This window comes from Tursiops truncatus, chromosome 10 (assembly GCF_011762595.2).
Source record: "Tursiops truncatus isolate mTurTru1 chromosome 10, mTurTru1.mat.Y, whole genome shotgun sequence".
NCBI lineage: Eukaryota > Metazoa > Chordata > Mammalia > Artiodactyla > Delphinidae > Tursiops > Tursiops truncatus.
Genome location: NC_047043.1, coordinates 57,262,504 through 57,279,217, shown reverse-complemented (window position 1 = coordinate 57,279,217; position 16,714 = coordinate 57,262,504). Strand labels below are relative to the sequence as shown.

Below are 16,714 nucleotides of genomic sequence, written 5' to 3'. Positions count from 1 at the left end.
CAGGTTGTCTGAAGCCAAGTGAGGCCTAGAGAAGGATCAAAACAGTCTGTCTTCTTGAAACATTTTTAAAAGATGATTTATTTTTCCCTAGTGGTATTCAGAACTTTGAGAGTCCAGATTGTGAATCCAACTTGAAAACATAGTTTTCTTTTTATTGTAGAAGGAAAAAACAAAACCAAACAGATTCTTTGTCCATGGCCATTTCTACTTTTAGTTTTAATTAAAAATACTGGTATTCTTGCCAGCTGTGTGACTCTGGGCAAATTAGCACTCTGGACCTTTCAGTTTTCTCATCTGTAAAACAGGAAATTGAATATTTCCCATTTCCCTACGTTGTTGTGAGTATTAAAGGAGATAATAACTCATATACAATTGAAAAGTTAACATCAATAATGGGGTCTGCAGTTGGTTGAATCTGGGGATGTGGAACCCATGATTATGGAGGACCAATTGTGTTATCTGGGTTTTTCACAGTGCTTATCTATGCATGTATTACACGTATGTGTGTGTGTGAAATAGTAATAAAGATCATATTAAAATATATCTAATAAAGACAAAAATTTAGACTCTCACCTCAAAAGGATCATCAGCTAAAGGTGTCTTAGGGGGAGACAAAGATCATCTCTTTTATAGAAAAGAGGCTCAGTCCCACTGGGCATATCCTGTGGCATCATATAGGATACTTCTCAGAGTGGTCCCTTTGAAGGACGGAGGCTGGGCATTTACCCACTGACTTTTGTCACCTATGTGTTGAGGGTTGTCCCCAAAGGTGTTAATTTCCTCTGTGCCTCCCTGAGAGTGGGCAAGAAAGCAGGGAATGGTTCCGGGGCTTGAGGTGGGAAGCTGGCAGTGTACAGAGGGATTGTCCACTGTAGGGACAGCTGGAATCAGTCGGGGGCTCAGGGGAACATAACAGAGGGTACAAAAAGCATACTCTATAGAGAGGGGGCCCCTGGAACCCCAAACAGAAACTGGAGGAGCCCTTCTGAGGATTTATCTGAAGGAAAAGAAATCTTGAAGAGATGTCTGCACTCCCATGTTCATTGCAGCTTTATGCCCAATAGCCAAGACATGGAAATAACCTACATGTCCTTCAATGGATGAATGGATACAGAAAAATGCATACATGTATACAATGCAATATTACTCAGCCGTAAAAAAGAAGAAAATCTGCCATTTGCAACAACATGGATAAACCTGGAGGACATTATACTAACTGAAATAATCCAGACAGAGAAAGACAAATACTGTATAGTATCACTTGTATGTAGAATCTAAAAAAAAAAAACAAAAAACTTTCAGCTATAAAATGAATAAGATCTGAGGATCTAATGTACAGCATGGTGACTAGCTAGTATTGTATACTTGAAATTTGCAAAGAGAGTATATCTTAAACATTCTCACTACACACACAAAAAGTTCTATGTAAGGTGATGGATGAGTTAACTAACTTGATTGTGGTAATCATTTCACAATCTATACATAAATCATCATGTTTAATAATTTAAATATACACAATTTTATTTGTCAATTATACCTCAGTAAAGCTGGGGAAAAAATGAAAAAAAAAAAAGGGAAGGAAAGGAAAGAATTCTTAGGGCTCCTAGGCAGGGTAAAAAGCCAGTCTAATCTTAGATTTCTCCACAGCATCATTTGATGTTAGAAAACTGTGGAGCAGAACCTACAAGCTATTCCAAGAAAGAAACTGTGAGCAGTATTTTATATCTTGCCAAACTTTCTTTCAGGTATGAATGCTATAGAAAAATAGTTTTGAACATGCAAGAACCCAGAGACTATTATACCCATGAGTACTTCTTGAGAAAATTATGGAGTTTTAACTTCAGTCAACCAAGAAATAATGGAAAACTAGGGCAAAAGGGGACAGGCGTATGCAAAGAATATATTTAACTGAAGAACTAAGACCGAACAAGTGTAAGTATTGGAGTAATAGAGCAGAAGGGACATGTTTTATATCCTAACAATATAGAAATGACACAAATAGAAAACTTTGGAAGGTGAATGAGGGAAAAGTGGGAGAAAGAACAAACATGCTGTTTGTGAATAATAGCTGGGGACCAAAGAATATCATTTAAAGCTGACAAAATATAGTAGAAACGTAAGCATTTTAAATTGTACAATGGCAAACATTAAAAAAGATAATACTAGTGATTAAAATTGAATAGCAAAAAAATGGTAGGGAATGGGGGGAAAGGAAATAATCGTATGATTATTCTTACTCGGGTTTAAGAGCTACTGTTTAAAGAACTAGACATTTAAGGGCATATAATCATAAAGGTAATCATTAGGACCCAGATCAAAATTTCCTAAATGTTATAAGAAATATACACCCCAAAAGCAAAGTAAACATAACTGAAAACATAGTGGAAGGCTTCAAAAATTATAAATACAAAAAATATACCATAAGATATTATGACAGAACAAAGACTAAACGTGTATGGAATCTCAAGTGATGGAAATGGGCTAAATCCACCCAGTGAAAGAAGAACAGAGAGCTGGGCCAGCTCAGGACTGGAACCAGAAGCTTCAGGAAGCTGGGCAGGTGCTCCCTCCTGTTTGGGTTTCTGGTTTGCAGCTGTTTCTTCTCTCTCCCTGCAGACTGGCTCTCAATAGCATACGGCCGCTGCTGTCATCGTTAGCTGGGCAGCCACGTGCCCCTGATCTCAAGTGCACGAGCAGAGCAAGCCAACCTTGCTGACTCGTCACAAGCCTTTGTTCCCGGGGCAAGGTTGGGGCTGAGGAGCGATTTGGACCAGTGTAGATCAGGGTCCAGGATGGCCCCATCAGCTTTGGTCAGGGGTCAGGGTGCCTGGACGGATGTAGCTGCTGGGGTGTTGGAGGGGATGGAGATGGCGCCTCAGGCTCACAGTTAGGGGGGCTCCAAAATACAGTGGCTTAAACAGCTCTTGCCAGTTCTGCTCCCATGGGGTCACGCAAGCTCCCAAGTTCCTTCCTTCTGGTGGCTCCACGGTGCCCAAGCAGCAGAATCACCCGGAGAACTTGTTAAAACACAGGTTGCTGCGCCCCTGTTTCTGATCTAGTGGTTCCGGGGTAGGACCTGCGAATTTGCATTTCCCACAAGTTTCCGGGTGATGCTTATGCTGCTGGTGCAGAGATCACGTGCTGAAAACTCACTGCCCCAGGGTGTGTCCTTGCCAAGACGTGTGGAGCTGCCACTGCCACACCTGTGTGCCCAGAGAGGGGAAAGCCGGGGCAGCCAGCCTCCTTTTGGCTGCTTTGGGCCATAGGCAAGGACTTAGTCCCAGGGTCACACTTGGCTGCTAGGGAGGCCAGGCAAGGTCATCTGTAGCTGGGCGGCCGTGTGCCGCAGAAAAGGGAAGAGCGTGTTTGTGGGAGACGACTGCAGGTCCGCAGAGTGGGATCACGTGGAGACGAAACGACAGGGGCCCGCACTTGGTGGTGGGGGAAGATGGGGAAAGGCTCTCAGTGCGTTTGCTGACTAGAGTCATCATGGCAGTTTACTCAGAGAGGAGAAGCCTAGTCTGCCTGCAGGCATCGGCCAGGGCTGTCCTGGGGACAGAGCAGGCTGAGCTTTGAGGCAGGAGCGCAGCTGGCTCCCGGGCCTCTCGAGGACAGCTAGGCGTTACTCCACCTGGCTCTGCTCTTTCCCCTCTTCGTTCACCCACGATGTTCCTTCATCCACCGTCCTGTTGTCTTGTGGGTTAGGGCTGATGTTTTCGCAGGTCTCAAGCTTTTTTTTCTACCCCATCCCCCAGGCATCTTGGCTCTGGAGAAAGCTGCGTGGCAAGAGGCGGTTGGTGACGGCATTCTGCCTCTTAATGGCTCTGTCTGTGGTGGCTGTCACCCGCTTCCCTCCACAGCACCCAGCCGCCAGCCCAGACCCTGGTCCCGTGGAGCCCCAGCAGGTAACTGGTGCCCCTGTCCCCCAGAGCAGGCAGGCTCTGAGCTCCAGCTGGAGGCGGCGGGCAAGAAACCTGAGGTTCCGGAGAGGCTGGGCCTTGCCTGGGAGCTCCATCCTGGTGTGTGCTGAGGAGCAAGGCCACGGAGGGAGCGTGGACAGCAGCACGCAGTCCCCAGGCATGGACAGCAGGCGTCCAGGGAGGGTCAAGAGGGGCATTACTTTGGCACCTCCAGGAGATCTGAGACTCAGTACCCGGCATCTGGTGCTCCTGAGGGCAGATGAGGTCAGGGGTCCAGGAACCAAAGACCTGGACCTCCCCTGGCACAGTGGTCCCCTCTGGGAGGCACAGAGCGAGACGGGCACCCCAGATGGCCCCCTCGCAGGGCACAACATGGCAGCATTACAGACTTGGAGAGCTACTGCTGGACCGACCCTCTGGCCTCATCCAGCAGAAGGCGGGGATCTGCCAGGACTGAGGAACAGAGCCTTGACTGGTGGACGACAAGCAGGGGGTCCCTCCCCGGCCACGGGGGCTCGTCAGTGGCCTGGCTCTGTTGGGGAGCTGCAAGGATCTGTGTGGTGTGACGCTGAGACCCCCAGGCTGTCGAGTGGCTTGAGGACCAGCGAACAGGTGCCCCCGTGGCTCACAGAGCAGGATGTGCAGACCCTCCAGCTGCTGGCGCAGGGGCAGGTGGTGGGCAAAGCCAGGGTCCCTGGCCATGGGCAGGTGCTGCAGGTTGGCTTCTCCGCCAAGGGTGCCCTTCAGGACCTGTCTCCGGGGCTCAGCCACCTCTGCTCCCAGGGGCTCTGTGGCCTGATCAAGAGGCCTGGGGACCTGTCTGAGGTCCTGTCCTTCCACGTGGACCGCGTGCTGGGGCTGCGCCGGAGCCTACCTGCCGTGGCCAGGCGCTTCCACAGCCCCCTGCTGCCCTACCGCTACACGGACGGTGGCGCAAGGCCCGTCATCTGGTGGGCACCCGACGTGCAGCACCTGGGTGATCCAGATGACGACCAGAACTCGCTGGCCTTGGGCTGGCTGCAGTACCAGGCCCTGCTGGCACGTGACTGCAGCCAGCCGGGCCAGGCCGCATGCCTGGGCATCCACCGCACTGAGTGGGCACGCCTGGCACTCTTCGACTTCCTGCTGCAGGTAAGTGGGTCCAGGCGGGGCGGGGGTGGGGAGCAGTGGAGGTAGGGGATTTGAGGTGAATTGAGACGCCGGAACTGTCCACCTGAGGATGGACGGTGACTTTCCCCCTAGTCCTTGTCTTTTGATCACCAAGCACCCGTTTTTGTTATTTTTCTGCCTCTGAGTTCATTCATCCATTGGTGTGCTGGAACGAGCTCATATAGGCTCACAAGAATTTCAGGAATTTTATGACCTGGCTGTGAAACACAGGCGTTATTAAAATTTAAATTATATAAACTCACAATATAATAAGTTATATTAGAAACAAAGGTAATAATACTCTGAACTCATCACTTCATAATTATTTTACATTGTACTATTATCTGAGCTCTTGAGGTTTTTTGCATCTACCTAGTAAATACTACATAATGATGAGTTACTGCATATCTCTTGCTAGCTCCACATTCATCCATGTTGGTAGCTTGAAATTGGCCAGCGTAGGAGTATTTACATCAAGGGAATCAGCAAATGCTACAAATCAGGACTCCTCCCTATTCCCTGAGAGCTGGTTGTTAAACATTTATCAGCACGCTACTGTTGGTAATGTTTTATCCTTGAATCAAGTAGGATTCAAGATGGTTGCATAATTCTGAAAAGAAAGTCGAGGTGGAGGAGAGACAGAATGGGAGAGGGGAGAGATAAAGGGATGATAATGGTCCAGCTTGGGCCCTGAAGAATGAGAAGGAAGCCACAGGGCCAGCTGAGGCCTCTGCTGGGCCAGGAGTTAACCCTGGAGTTTTCGGGGGTCCTGGAGAAGGGGTTGGCGATCAGGGCCCAGAGGTTAACAGGGGGACTGCAGCCATCAGCTATTTACTAAGTGACCTGTGAACAGCCAGTGTGGCTGTTCTGGGACCTGTGAGCTGGATGTCAGCCGTGGAGACACGAGTGGGAAAATGTGGCCAGAAAGAAAGACAAAAAACGATTAGAGCGCAAAGCAGGTGGATATGTGTGCTAAATGCACACCAAGGCAGCCCCCATTTCTGTAGGGACCCCTGTTGAGGAAAGAGATCAATACTAGCCCTAAATTTACCTACTGGGGTGAGTGGACGCACCACAGAACGAGTTCAGTGCCGTAACCGGGTAGCCAGGGACTGATGCGCCCTCTTTGGTCCATATAAGGTTGGTTCAAAATGTGTTTTAGAAAATTCTCAGACCACATTTAATACTCTGGAGATTTCTCATGAAATCCCACTTCCTTTGAAACATTGGATGGTTTAGTAACATGGGGCCTTCATTCCCACGTGGCAGGAATCCTCCTGAGCTGAGTAGCTGCTGCCCCCTTTAAAGGCTGCCATACTCTCCTTTTGGCCGAAGACCATACCTCTTAATTGTCTAACACCCACCCCCGAACGGTTGGATGTTACCTGTCTGCCTGTGGATGTTTGTCTCCAGTCACTGGACTAGCTGGGCTCCCACGATACTCGCAGCTCCTCTAACCCTTGTCTCGTGGCTGCCCTTGTGGAGGGAGGAGTGTGGGCCCTGGTGGTTGGCATGGGCTTTGGCATCAGACAGACCTGGGTTTGAACCCCCTGCCCACAGGCCCCTTGCCACTGTGTGACGCTGAGCAGATTAGTTTGCCTCTCTGAGCTTCACTTCTCTCACCTCTAAAGGGGACCGGGTGTCCCGACTTTATGCCCTTGGGCACATGGTAGCTCTGAATTGCCAGCATCTGCATCTTCGGGCTCTGCGCCCTGAGCCTGCTCTGCGCAGGGTGTGACCAGCTGAGGGCTGGGAATTAATGCCCTCCAGACAGTGTGGCCTGCCATCTAGCCTGGGATGCAGGGGTTTCCCGGACCAGACTTACAGTCCTGGTTAAAGTGGGAGAGATGGTCATGCTCCCTCCAGGAGCTGCCCTCCTGTGACTGATGGGAGCTGGTGTGTAAAAGCCCCTGGGGTAGCTCTGTGGTGCGATTCCATGTGTCTCTCAGTTCCCTACCAGGACCGAGCCCTAGTTACCCACAGTGGTCATTGCTGGCCCTCCCTGTCTCCCTTCCCTTCTCCTTGCTTGTGTTTTTGAATTAGCTCACAGATAAACTGGTTTTGCTTTGAATTCTTGTCTCAAGGTCTGTCTCTGGAGGGAGCCCAGCTTCCATCAGATAACACTGACCTTGTGTGCTTTGTGCATGCAAGGTCATTCACGTAATGTACTTCATACAGCGCCTGGCGGGTGGCCCAAGCTCAATAATAAACAGGCACTGTCTCCAATACTTTACAGGAATTAACTCATCCAATCCTCATGGCAACCTTACTAGAGAGATACTACGTTTCTCCCTGTTTTAAAGTTGAACAGTTGAGGCAGAGAGAGGTTAAGTTACTTGCCCAAGGCCATGGCTAGTGGAGCTGAGATACAGCCTGGACGGTCTGACTCCAGAGCTTACCCACTTACTCACAGAGTCCTCTTCACCTAGCCATGAATGAGGGCAGGAAGAGGAGGTGCTTACAGGGATGCCCTGGGGCTTTGAGCTCGGAGGCCCCTCCTTGCAAAGCCCCAGTCCAGCTGATGTGCAGGCAGCAGCTTTCGGCCCACACAGAGCCCCTCTGTCCATCTGTGGAGGCTGTGGTGTGGAGCCTTTCCCCAGCTGCCAAGCCCTGCCATGGGGGTGGAAGGTTCAACAGCCAAAGCACACGCAGGTTGGGTGTGTGTGGTCAGACGCAACTCGGCTGGCCTCGTGCCACCTCTTCCTGGGTTTGCTGAACACCAGGCAAGTCAAACACCCCTGTCTGGAGGATGCCGCCTTCCTAGAAACCACAGGCAAGTTGGAGAGAGGCAGGGCTGTGGGTTTCCCAGCCCAGGAACCTGAGGTCCCTTCTGACCAGAAGCCAGGTACAAACTCCACATGCAGCGCACTCTGCAGTATGCTTGCTCGTCTGTTTTGTCTCATCCAATATAAACCCTTGTTATTCTGTGTTTATGTATCACAACATAACATTTGCCCAGACACAAAATACACAAACACATTCCTCGTATCGCACAAACCATACCCCGTGCTTTGCAAATCCCCCGTAACACTCTGTATCAGTGATTGCTGAAGTAATGCCACGTAACAAACCTCTCCGAAACTCAATGGCTTGAGACACCAGCTCTTGATTTCTTGCTCCAGGGTCTGTGGGTCAGCTGGGCTCAGCTGAGCTTGGCCCAAAGCTGTGGGTTCAGGTCTGCTCGTCGTTTCTCATTCTGGAGCCCAGGCTGAAGAGGAAGCACCACCTGGGGCAATCCTTCTAATGAGGAAGAAGCCCAAGGGCTCAGCCAAACTGCAGAAGCACATTTAAGGCCTCTGCTGATGTCACTTCTGCTAATATTCCCTCGGCTAGAGTTAAGTCAGTGGCCAAGCCCAATGTCAGGGAAGGGAAGTACACTCTGTTCAGAGTAGAAGGGGGAGCAAACACTTGTTAGACAATAGTCAGATCAGTCAACACGCCCCCAAAACACACACTGTACATAAACTCACACATGAACATAGCCACATACATGCTATAGCCACATATGTGCACACCATTCACATCAACCCACATACTCTCCATGTGGTGTCTGTACACTGCTGTGGGCAACTGGGGCTCAATCCCGGAGACCTTTGGGGGAATATGTAGAAAACGCCTCAAGTCGTCCCGCCCAAGGGCCAAAGAAGCTGGGCCACTAACTCCCAGCCATCGCTGGTTGAGACTGCTCCTGAGGGCATTGACTTCCGGTCAATGGTCTAGACTGGTCCATGCTCCTGCAGCCAGAAAGGGGCAAAGGCAGAGAGCTGCAGGCACTTGGGGTAGAAAGCCATCAGTATGCACAGGAGTAGTGAGTGCCAAAGAGCGGAGGTGGGTCCCAATAGCATCTGCTGCTCCCAGTGAATGATCAGTCAAAACCAAGTTTCAGCAGGCTGGCGTGACCAGGATGGTGTTCTTGATTAATAAACTGGTTTCTCTAAGAAAGATAAAGGACTGATAGTGAGTGGGTGCCCTCCCACCCCACCCTGGGCTGTGTCATCAGGAGAAGTAAGACCAAGAGAGAAAGTCAGTGAGAAGCTGGTTGTACTCGCTGGACACAGTGGGTGGGAGAGTGTGTATGTGTGTTGCTGGGGGGAAGGGGCTCAAAGAGCTCTACTCGCCTTCCTGCCAGGGCTACTTGCTGCCAGAGTTGCATTCACTCTGGTGAGAGACACAAAGTCCTCCTCCTCTTGGGACAGTGAAGGTGGCACAGCCAACCGTGTTTGGGAGGAGCTATGACCATCACATCCGCCGTAAGCCAAATCCAGCCCAAGGGCTGTTGTGCCTGGACCCAAGAGGGCCTTCTACCCAGAGGCCAGAGGGAGAGAAGGAAGTGCTGGGGGCTTGGGCACGTTTGCATTTTCCCCTTTTAGACAGGCTTCTTTTCTCACGCCCTGCTTCCTCTTAGGGGGCATGTGCTTCGCTCGGCTGGGTGAGAAGCTATGGAGAACTCGGACAGCCTGTGAGAGAGCAATGTTCGCTCACGGAAGTCATTCTGCAGCTTCTGCTTATGAAGGGCCTTCATGTTCTGGAAAGTCCAGACCCCAGAAAGCCTCGGCTCCCACCAACCTGGTCCAGGCCGCCATCTTTTCTTACCTGGACTTGTCTCCCCACCTCCGCTTATGTCCCCCTCCAATCCAGTCTCCTTACAGAAGCCGGAGTGATGTCTTGGTTTCGTTTCCCCCAGGCAGACCCCGAGACCAGGATTCCACTGTGGTGGTTCATCTGCAAGGGGACCCCAGGAAACACCTGTAGTGAAGAGGAAAGTGAGATGGAGGGAAGGCAGCCAACAAAGGGCGTCAACAAGCAGGTCACCACTGTGGGCGACTGGGGCTTAGTTCCACAGGAACATTTTGAGAAATGGTATAAAATACACGTTCAGAGTTAGCCCACGCAGAGGTGAGGGATGCGAGGTATTTATAGCGAAATCTCCCCTTGGTCTTTGGTTGAGGGCTGTTCCTGGAGGTGATAATTCCCTGGCATTTGGAGAAAGCCCCTGGGCAAAGCTTACAGCAGCTGGAAGTTGGAGGGAGACCTCTGAAGTTCGCAGACAACTGGTCAGGTAGAGAACATACCTCTTTTAGGACTGTAAATCAGATTGTGTTACTTCCTCGTTACCATAAGGCAAAGCATCTCGATGCCCTCGGTATCAGGTTCTGCAAGGACCCACGTGATCCATCCCTGTCTGCTGTCTCTAGCCCCGCCTCTTGGCACGTGGCCTCGGTCGGTTTCTTCAGGTGCAAGAGCCTGACATGCCTCCGACTCCTCCTCCCTGGGGCCTCAGCTCTCCTGACTCTACTTCCCCATTGTTATCCTCTTTCTCCTTTGTGCTATCCTATCTATTTCCTTTCTGACTCCCAGCACAGTATGTAAATTTTATTTTATTTATTTGTTCATTTCTGTCGCTGTGTTTTGTTTACTACCACATCCCCAGCACCTAGCACAGGGCCAAGCTCTTGGTTTGGTCCTAGATAAGCACTTGTTGAATGAGTGAACGAGTGGATGAATGGATGAACAAATCAATGAATGAATCCAGGGTCTCTGTACGACTTCCTATCTAGGTGCTGCTGTGTTCTGTTTCCTCAAATGTCACTCCTTCCTCTAGACTGAGAAGAATCCCAAGGCCTTCTCCATTTCTTTTCGGGTCTGGTAGAGAATCTTAGAGGAAGAAAACAATGTGACAGTCATTTGTCCAGCCCTTGCCTCTGGCACGTAATTAACTTATGCATCCAGAACAGATGACAGCATAAAATGCTGCCTGACGTCCTCCACATCAGGTCCCGTGCCAGCACTTAGCATGTGTTGATGCATAACAGCCCTAGGGGGGCACAGTATTTTTAGCTCCTTTCCACAGGTGAGGAAACAGGCTTAGAAGGGCTAAGGAACTTGCCCACAGTCACGAGGCCTTAAGTGTTGGAGCTGGGATCGAATCTAGTGCGGCTTGGTCGTAGAGGGCATACCCTTGCCCTCTTTGCTGACTTAACTGACTCTGGAAAAGTCATTTCTTCTAGGTCTCTTTGGGTTAAGGTTGGCCCATTTCCTTCCCGGGGAGCCGGGTTCAGTCATTTGTGATCCTGTGTGTGTTCCTTATTTTGAGTTCAAGTCTATGGTTCATGGCATCTCCTCTGGCTTGGGCTCCCTGGAACATCAGGTGTTGTGGCAGTTAGAGAGGAGCCCAGATCCGTGACCACTGCCGACCTCTCAGGCTTCCAGCCGGTGACATGAAATATAATAGTAGCTACCGTTTATAGAGTGCCCACACATGAGCTCCTTCAAGTCCTACAACAGACCCAAGAGATGGGTGCTGCACTCCTCCCTCCTGCACAGGTGGTACAGCCAACGGTGGAGGGGTGAAACAGCCCGCCCGGACAAGGGTGTTTAAAGGGTGACATCAAGCATCTTTACATATATTTAAAAGCAGGACCTCGATTAGGCTGAGGTGTGATGGGCAGAATTCTAAGATGGTCTCCAAGATAACCACCCCCCTTAGCGTTAACTCCTGTCCTTGAGTAGGAATGAGACCTGCGAATAGATGGAATATCATTTCAGTGATTAGGTTATCAATCAGTTAGCTCTGGGTGTTTATTTTTTAATTGAAGTATAATTGACCTACAACACTATGTTAGTTCCAGGTGTACAACATAGTGATTTCATATTTCTGTACATTACAAAATGATCACCACGATAAGTCTAGTTTCCATCTGTCACCATACAAAGTTATTGCGATATTGTTGAGGTTACTAATCAGTTAACTTTCAGTTAATCAAAAGGGAGATTCTCCTGGGTGGGCCTGAGCCAATCAGGAGAGTCTTTCAAAGATGAAGCATCAGAGAGATTTTCCTGAGGGCCTCGAGGAAGAAGGTAAACAGCCACGCTATGAACTGCCTATGGGGAGGGGCGGCCTCTGGAAGGACCCTGAGATCTCAGGGAACATAGTCTTAAAACCACGAGGAATGGTTTCTGCCAACAACCTGACTGAGCCCAGGAGAGGAGCCTGAGTTACAAAAGAGATGCAGCCCCGCCTTGAGTTCAGCCTGAGACCCTGGGCAGAGAAACCGGCAGAAACGGGACAGAATTCCGACCCACGGAAACCGAGTTAATGAGTCATTTTTAAGTGACTAAGCTCATGGTCATTTGTTATGCAGCAATAGAAAGTGAGTTCGTGAGGCAAGGGAGGGGCCCCAGGTGCAAACATTTTAGGAGTGCCTGTCTGCTGTGCGTGTCCCTGGCAGCGAGAAGCACTTTCTTCTGCCTCACCCTCATCCTGCCTCTTTTTAGATTTTTTTTTAATCGTTCATATCCTTTGCCCCATTTTCTGTTGGATTGTTGATCTTTTTCTTAATGACTTTAAGAGCTTTATATAGATTAAGGAAATTAGGCTTTTGTTTTCATTGCATTGTAATATTTCTCTCAGGTTCCATTGTCAATTAAACTTTGTTTCTAGTCTTTCTGCTGTGCAGAAATTCAAAAAATTTTTTAATGTTGTTAACATTATCAGGTTTTTCTTTCATGATTTCTAGGTTAGTGTACTATGTTTTAAAGGGCCATCCTCATTTCAGGGTTATTTAAAAAATTCTCCCATGTGTTTACATATATTTTTGATCCATCTGGAAGTTATTTTGGAATAAGAGATCAGGTGCAAAACAATGATTTTTTTTTCAGATGGCAGCCCAAATGTCCCAGCACCATTTGTTGAAAAATCGTTCTTTCCCCCAGTTTGAAATGCTGTCTTTATCATATAGCCAATTTCCATATGTACTAAAAAGTCTATTTCTGGACTCTTCTGTTCCAGTAAAGGGTCTATTTATGTGTCAGGATCACACTGTTTTAATTATCATGCTTTATATTTTAAGTTAATAACTGGGAGTGCTCGGTCTTTCTCATTGCTCTTTTTTAAGGTTTTTCTGATATTCTTGCATACTATTCTTCTGTGAAATTTAGAGTCAGCTTGTTACTTCCTTTGCCTTCCCAAGTCCTTTTGGGACTTTACTGGAATCAAATTAAATTTGCATGGACTAACAGAGAGAGCGTTTACATCCTAAAATACAGGGTCATTCTAGCCAAGGACAGGCTATGTCTTTCCATTTATTCCTGTTCCTCAGAAGCATCTTGATGTTTTCTTGAGCTAGATCTTCACTTCCATGTTGGGATGATACTGTTATTTCATCTTCTTGTGACCACTGAAAATGGCCTCTTTCCTTCCATTATATTGTTACTGACCTGGGTTCTTGGACTCTTTAATCAATAGAAGTTTTTTATAACATCTTTATTGGAGTATAATTGCTTTACAATGGTGTGTTAGTTTCTGCTTTATAATAAAGTGAACCAGCTATACATATACAACGAAAAGACAACCTTCAGAATGGGAGAAAATATTTGCAAACGAAACAACTGACAAAGGATTAATCTCCAAAATATACAAGCAGCTCATGCAGCTCAATATCAAAAAAACAAACAACCCAATCCAAAACTCGGCAGGAGACCTAAATTAATAGAAATTGATAAGAAGTCAGATGAGAAATTCAGGCAAGGCTTTATTGGAGCTCGTGCTGCAGCACACGGGAGCGAAAACAAGAAACAGGTGCCCTTGCTCACTTCCCAAGGCGAGGGCGAGCTGGTCCCTTAAATGGGGTGAGGCTGGGGGCGGATGGGTGGGTTGGACAGGAGGCGTAGCTTAGGTGGTCTGCACACCCCCTTGGTGGTGCTGTGTGCAGGGGTCATGTGCGCGGGGCCCTGCTTTTGCGGGGCCCTCCTTTTGCTCCCGGCACCTCAGAAGTGACAGTTGGTTTGTGACCTTTTTGTATCTTATTGTTCATAATTTGCCCCACTGAGCCTGTGTGCAGTTATTTTTAGTCCCTTATAGTTTCTTTGTATTGCAAGCACTCTGGTGAAGGGTCCCAGGTCCCAGCCTATCTCAATATGTTCTGGCCCGTAGCTCTTGGTCTGTGTGAAGGATATTATTTTTGTGTCATAGTTTGGTTACTGGCCTCTTGCTTACTTCGTACTGCTTCTAACAGTTGCTTGGTTTATGCCAAGTATACGATCATTTCTTCTGTAATGAATGCACTTTGTCTCCTCATTGCCTCTTCTTTCTTTCTTCTTACCTCACTACAGTTGTGGTGCCTCTAGATTAATGGTAAATAGTAATGGGATGATGGACTTGACTGGTTTCTTTTTGGGACAATTTCTAGTGTTTTGCCATTAAACATCATGCTGGCTTTTGACTGAAGAACTATTCGCTATTCTTGCTTTATTAGAGTTTTTCTTGTCAGGAATGGATGTAAAAATTATATCGAATGCCTTTTGAGTATCCAGGGAGGCGCTCACAATACTCCCCCCTCTAGTGCATTGATGTGGGGACGTTTTGTGAAAGGTGTTCCCATGGTGACTCATCCCAGTCTTCTTGATTGGAACCTATTTTGCTGTGGTGGATTCATCTTTTCACGGCTGCTGGGTTTTGTGTTGATGTTTAAAATGTAGGGTGATCTACAGATGTCTTTTTAGCTAAGGTCTAGTTCTTCTCAGACCATCTCCTCAAAGCCCACCAGCCAGTCTATTCACCCACATCCAGAGCCGGTGCTGAGACCTCTGGCCTCAGGCTTGGGGCAGATGAGGCATCCAGATGTTCCTCCCCTGGGCCTCCGGGAAGGTTGCCCTCTGTCAGGACACCAGGGGAGAACTGCAGAGGGAGTCATCAGAGGAGAGTAAGAGTCAGTACAGAGTAACCCACACCTCCCCCACCCCGACCTCCCCAAAGCCTCACGAATTCTTTAACAGACCAGCCTGCTGCCCTCCTTGGACAGAGATGCTGCCACTCTGGGGCAATCTGGCAGTGAGCTGGCCCGGCCAAGAGCCACCCTTCCCATCCAGAAGAACCTGGGCCTGTGACTGTCCCCAGGTGAGGGGAAGGTCCTGCATAGGGGGCAGGGCCACCAGGGACAGCAGGCAGTTCTTCTGGAATCCACCAGACTCAGATCAGGCACTGGCTGAGGAACGCGTCTTGGCCCAGGAGCCTGGTGGATGGGTTAGAGGACTCGGGCCACCCCTCGTGCCCTGTGCTGGGCTCCTCCCAGACCTCCCCTCCCCACAGCTGGGCCTGGTGTCCCTCTTGGCAGACTGCAGTGTCTTGTCCCACCAGATGTCCTGTTTGGGGACCCCAGAGCCAGGCCTCCCCCCGAAGCCTTCTGGTGTTGGTATCCTGGGCAGGGATGTGGGGCTCACCTGACAGGCAGGCTTTCAGTGATAGTCCTCACGTGAAGCACCCCCCGATCCTTCCTGCTGTCAGCCAGCTATGCGCTTCATTCATTCAGCCTTTCACTCAGAAAACCTCAGCTGAGTCTCGTTGTGCAGAACAAGTGCTGGGGATCAGGCTGAACCATATCTTCTCTTTTGCATTGGGGAGCTTGTACTCTCTGGTGCCAAAAAACGTGTACCTGCCACCCAGTCTGACTCAGTGGTCAGAGCCAGACTTGCCTGGGTCTGAGTCTAGGCGCCACCGCTTTCTTTCTTTTTTTTGTCCACGCAGGCATGTGGGGTCTTAGCGTGGCGTGTGGGATCTTAGTTGCCTGACCAGGGATCAATCCCGCGCCCTCTGCGTTGGAAGCGTGGAGTCTTAACCACTGGACTGCCAGGGAAGTCCCTAGGTGCCACCACTTTCGCTCTGTGGGACCCTAGGCACGTTACTAGCCTCTGTGACTCAGTTCCCTCATCTTTGAAATGGGGATAATAACTGTATCTGGCTCCTGGCTGCTGGGAGGGGTTAAATGAGTGGTGATGGGTAAAGCACTCAGAGCGGTACCCAGCACAGAGTAAGGGCTTCACAACTGTTTAACTAGAATTAAACAAAAACTTCACGATCATCCAACTCTGCTAGGTTCATCAGAAAACCAAAACTGCAAAGGAGTATCATTTTTTCTTGGTAACTCCTCATTTTTTCAAAAAGGGGGAAAAAAATCAAATCCTGAAGCGATTTGGGAATGAAGCTTAAGCTTGGTCCTGCTTGACTACTGCAGTTTAAACTGAATTTCTCTTCAGTGGAAAAAAGTTCCCAGACAGCGTGGCAGATTAATCACACTGGCAACTGCACCTGGCCAGCCCCTTCCTGTTCAGCATTCAAATGGGTGTAGATTTGGGGACGCCAGCGCCGCCTGTATCACGTGGGCTGTTATTCCTCGTAGCTTCCAGCATTTCAACTTGCAACGCTGCAGCGAGTTGAAATCTGCACAGGGTCAGGGAGCGTTTGGCAGGAGAAAGAGGGTTTGGCTGGCTGTGCATCAGGCATCACGTGAAATCCAGAGCAGTTACCGTATTTCAGTCTTGCTAGAACTGTCCTGGCATTTATTCTCCCAGCCAAAGAGGACTTGGTAGGTGGTGTCCATCTCACAGATGTGTCTGCACTCCAGAAACCAGGCCTGCACGTAGAAGAGAGTGGCTAGATTGTCATGGCGTTGCTTTATTTCAGACTCTGGTTCTCAGGCCTATAGGTGGGGTGGGGCCGGGGCTTCTGGAGGGAGGAACCCTGAGATTCCTCCAGGCCTTCGGGCCTGTCCCTTCCAGGGCCCTCCAGGACAACCACCCTTGCTTTGTTTACATCATCACCTTGTGTGGTCCTCAGTGAGGTCCTGAGGGAGCATCACTGCTCCACTTTG

The 16,714-nt window shown here is 49.1% G+C and overlaps 1 protein-coding gene and 1 long non-coding RNA gene across 3 annotated transcripts in view; one reads left to right on the top strand and one right to left on the bottom strand.

Annotated features, from left to right (window-relative positions):
- Positions 1 to 16,714, top strand: part of GASK1A (golgi associated kinase 1A) — a 59,652-nt gene that overhangs the window by 26,695 nt on the left and 16,243 nt on the right. For both annotated transcript variants that reach the window (XR_012323980.1, XM_019946901.3), the window contains exon 2: positions 3,756 to 5,051. Coding sequence is in view for 1 of the 2 variants with exons in the window: in XM_019946901.3 (XP_019802460.2) it covers positions 3,756 to 5,051 (1,296 nt within the window). In the remaining variant the exon portion in view is untranslated. The remainder of the gene's footprint in view (positions 1 to 3,755; positions 5,052 to 16,714) is intronic.
- On the bottom strand, positions 61 to 15,448 carry LOC141275724 (uncharacterized). Its single transcript, XR_012323982.1, has 2 exons — positions 15,288 to 15,448; positions 61 to 9,815 (listed from the first exon to the last, which is right to left on the bottom strand). It is a non-coding gene; the product is annotated as an uncharacterized lncRNA (long non-coding RNA).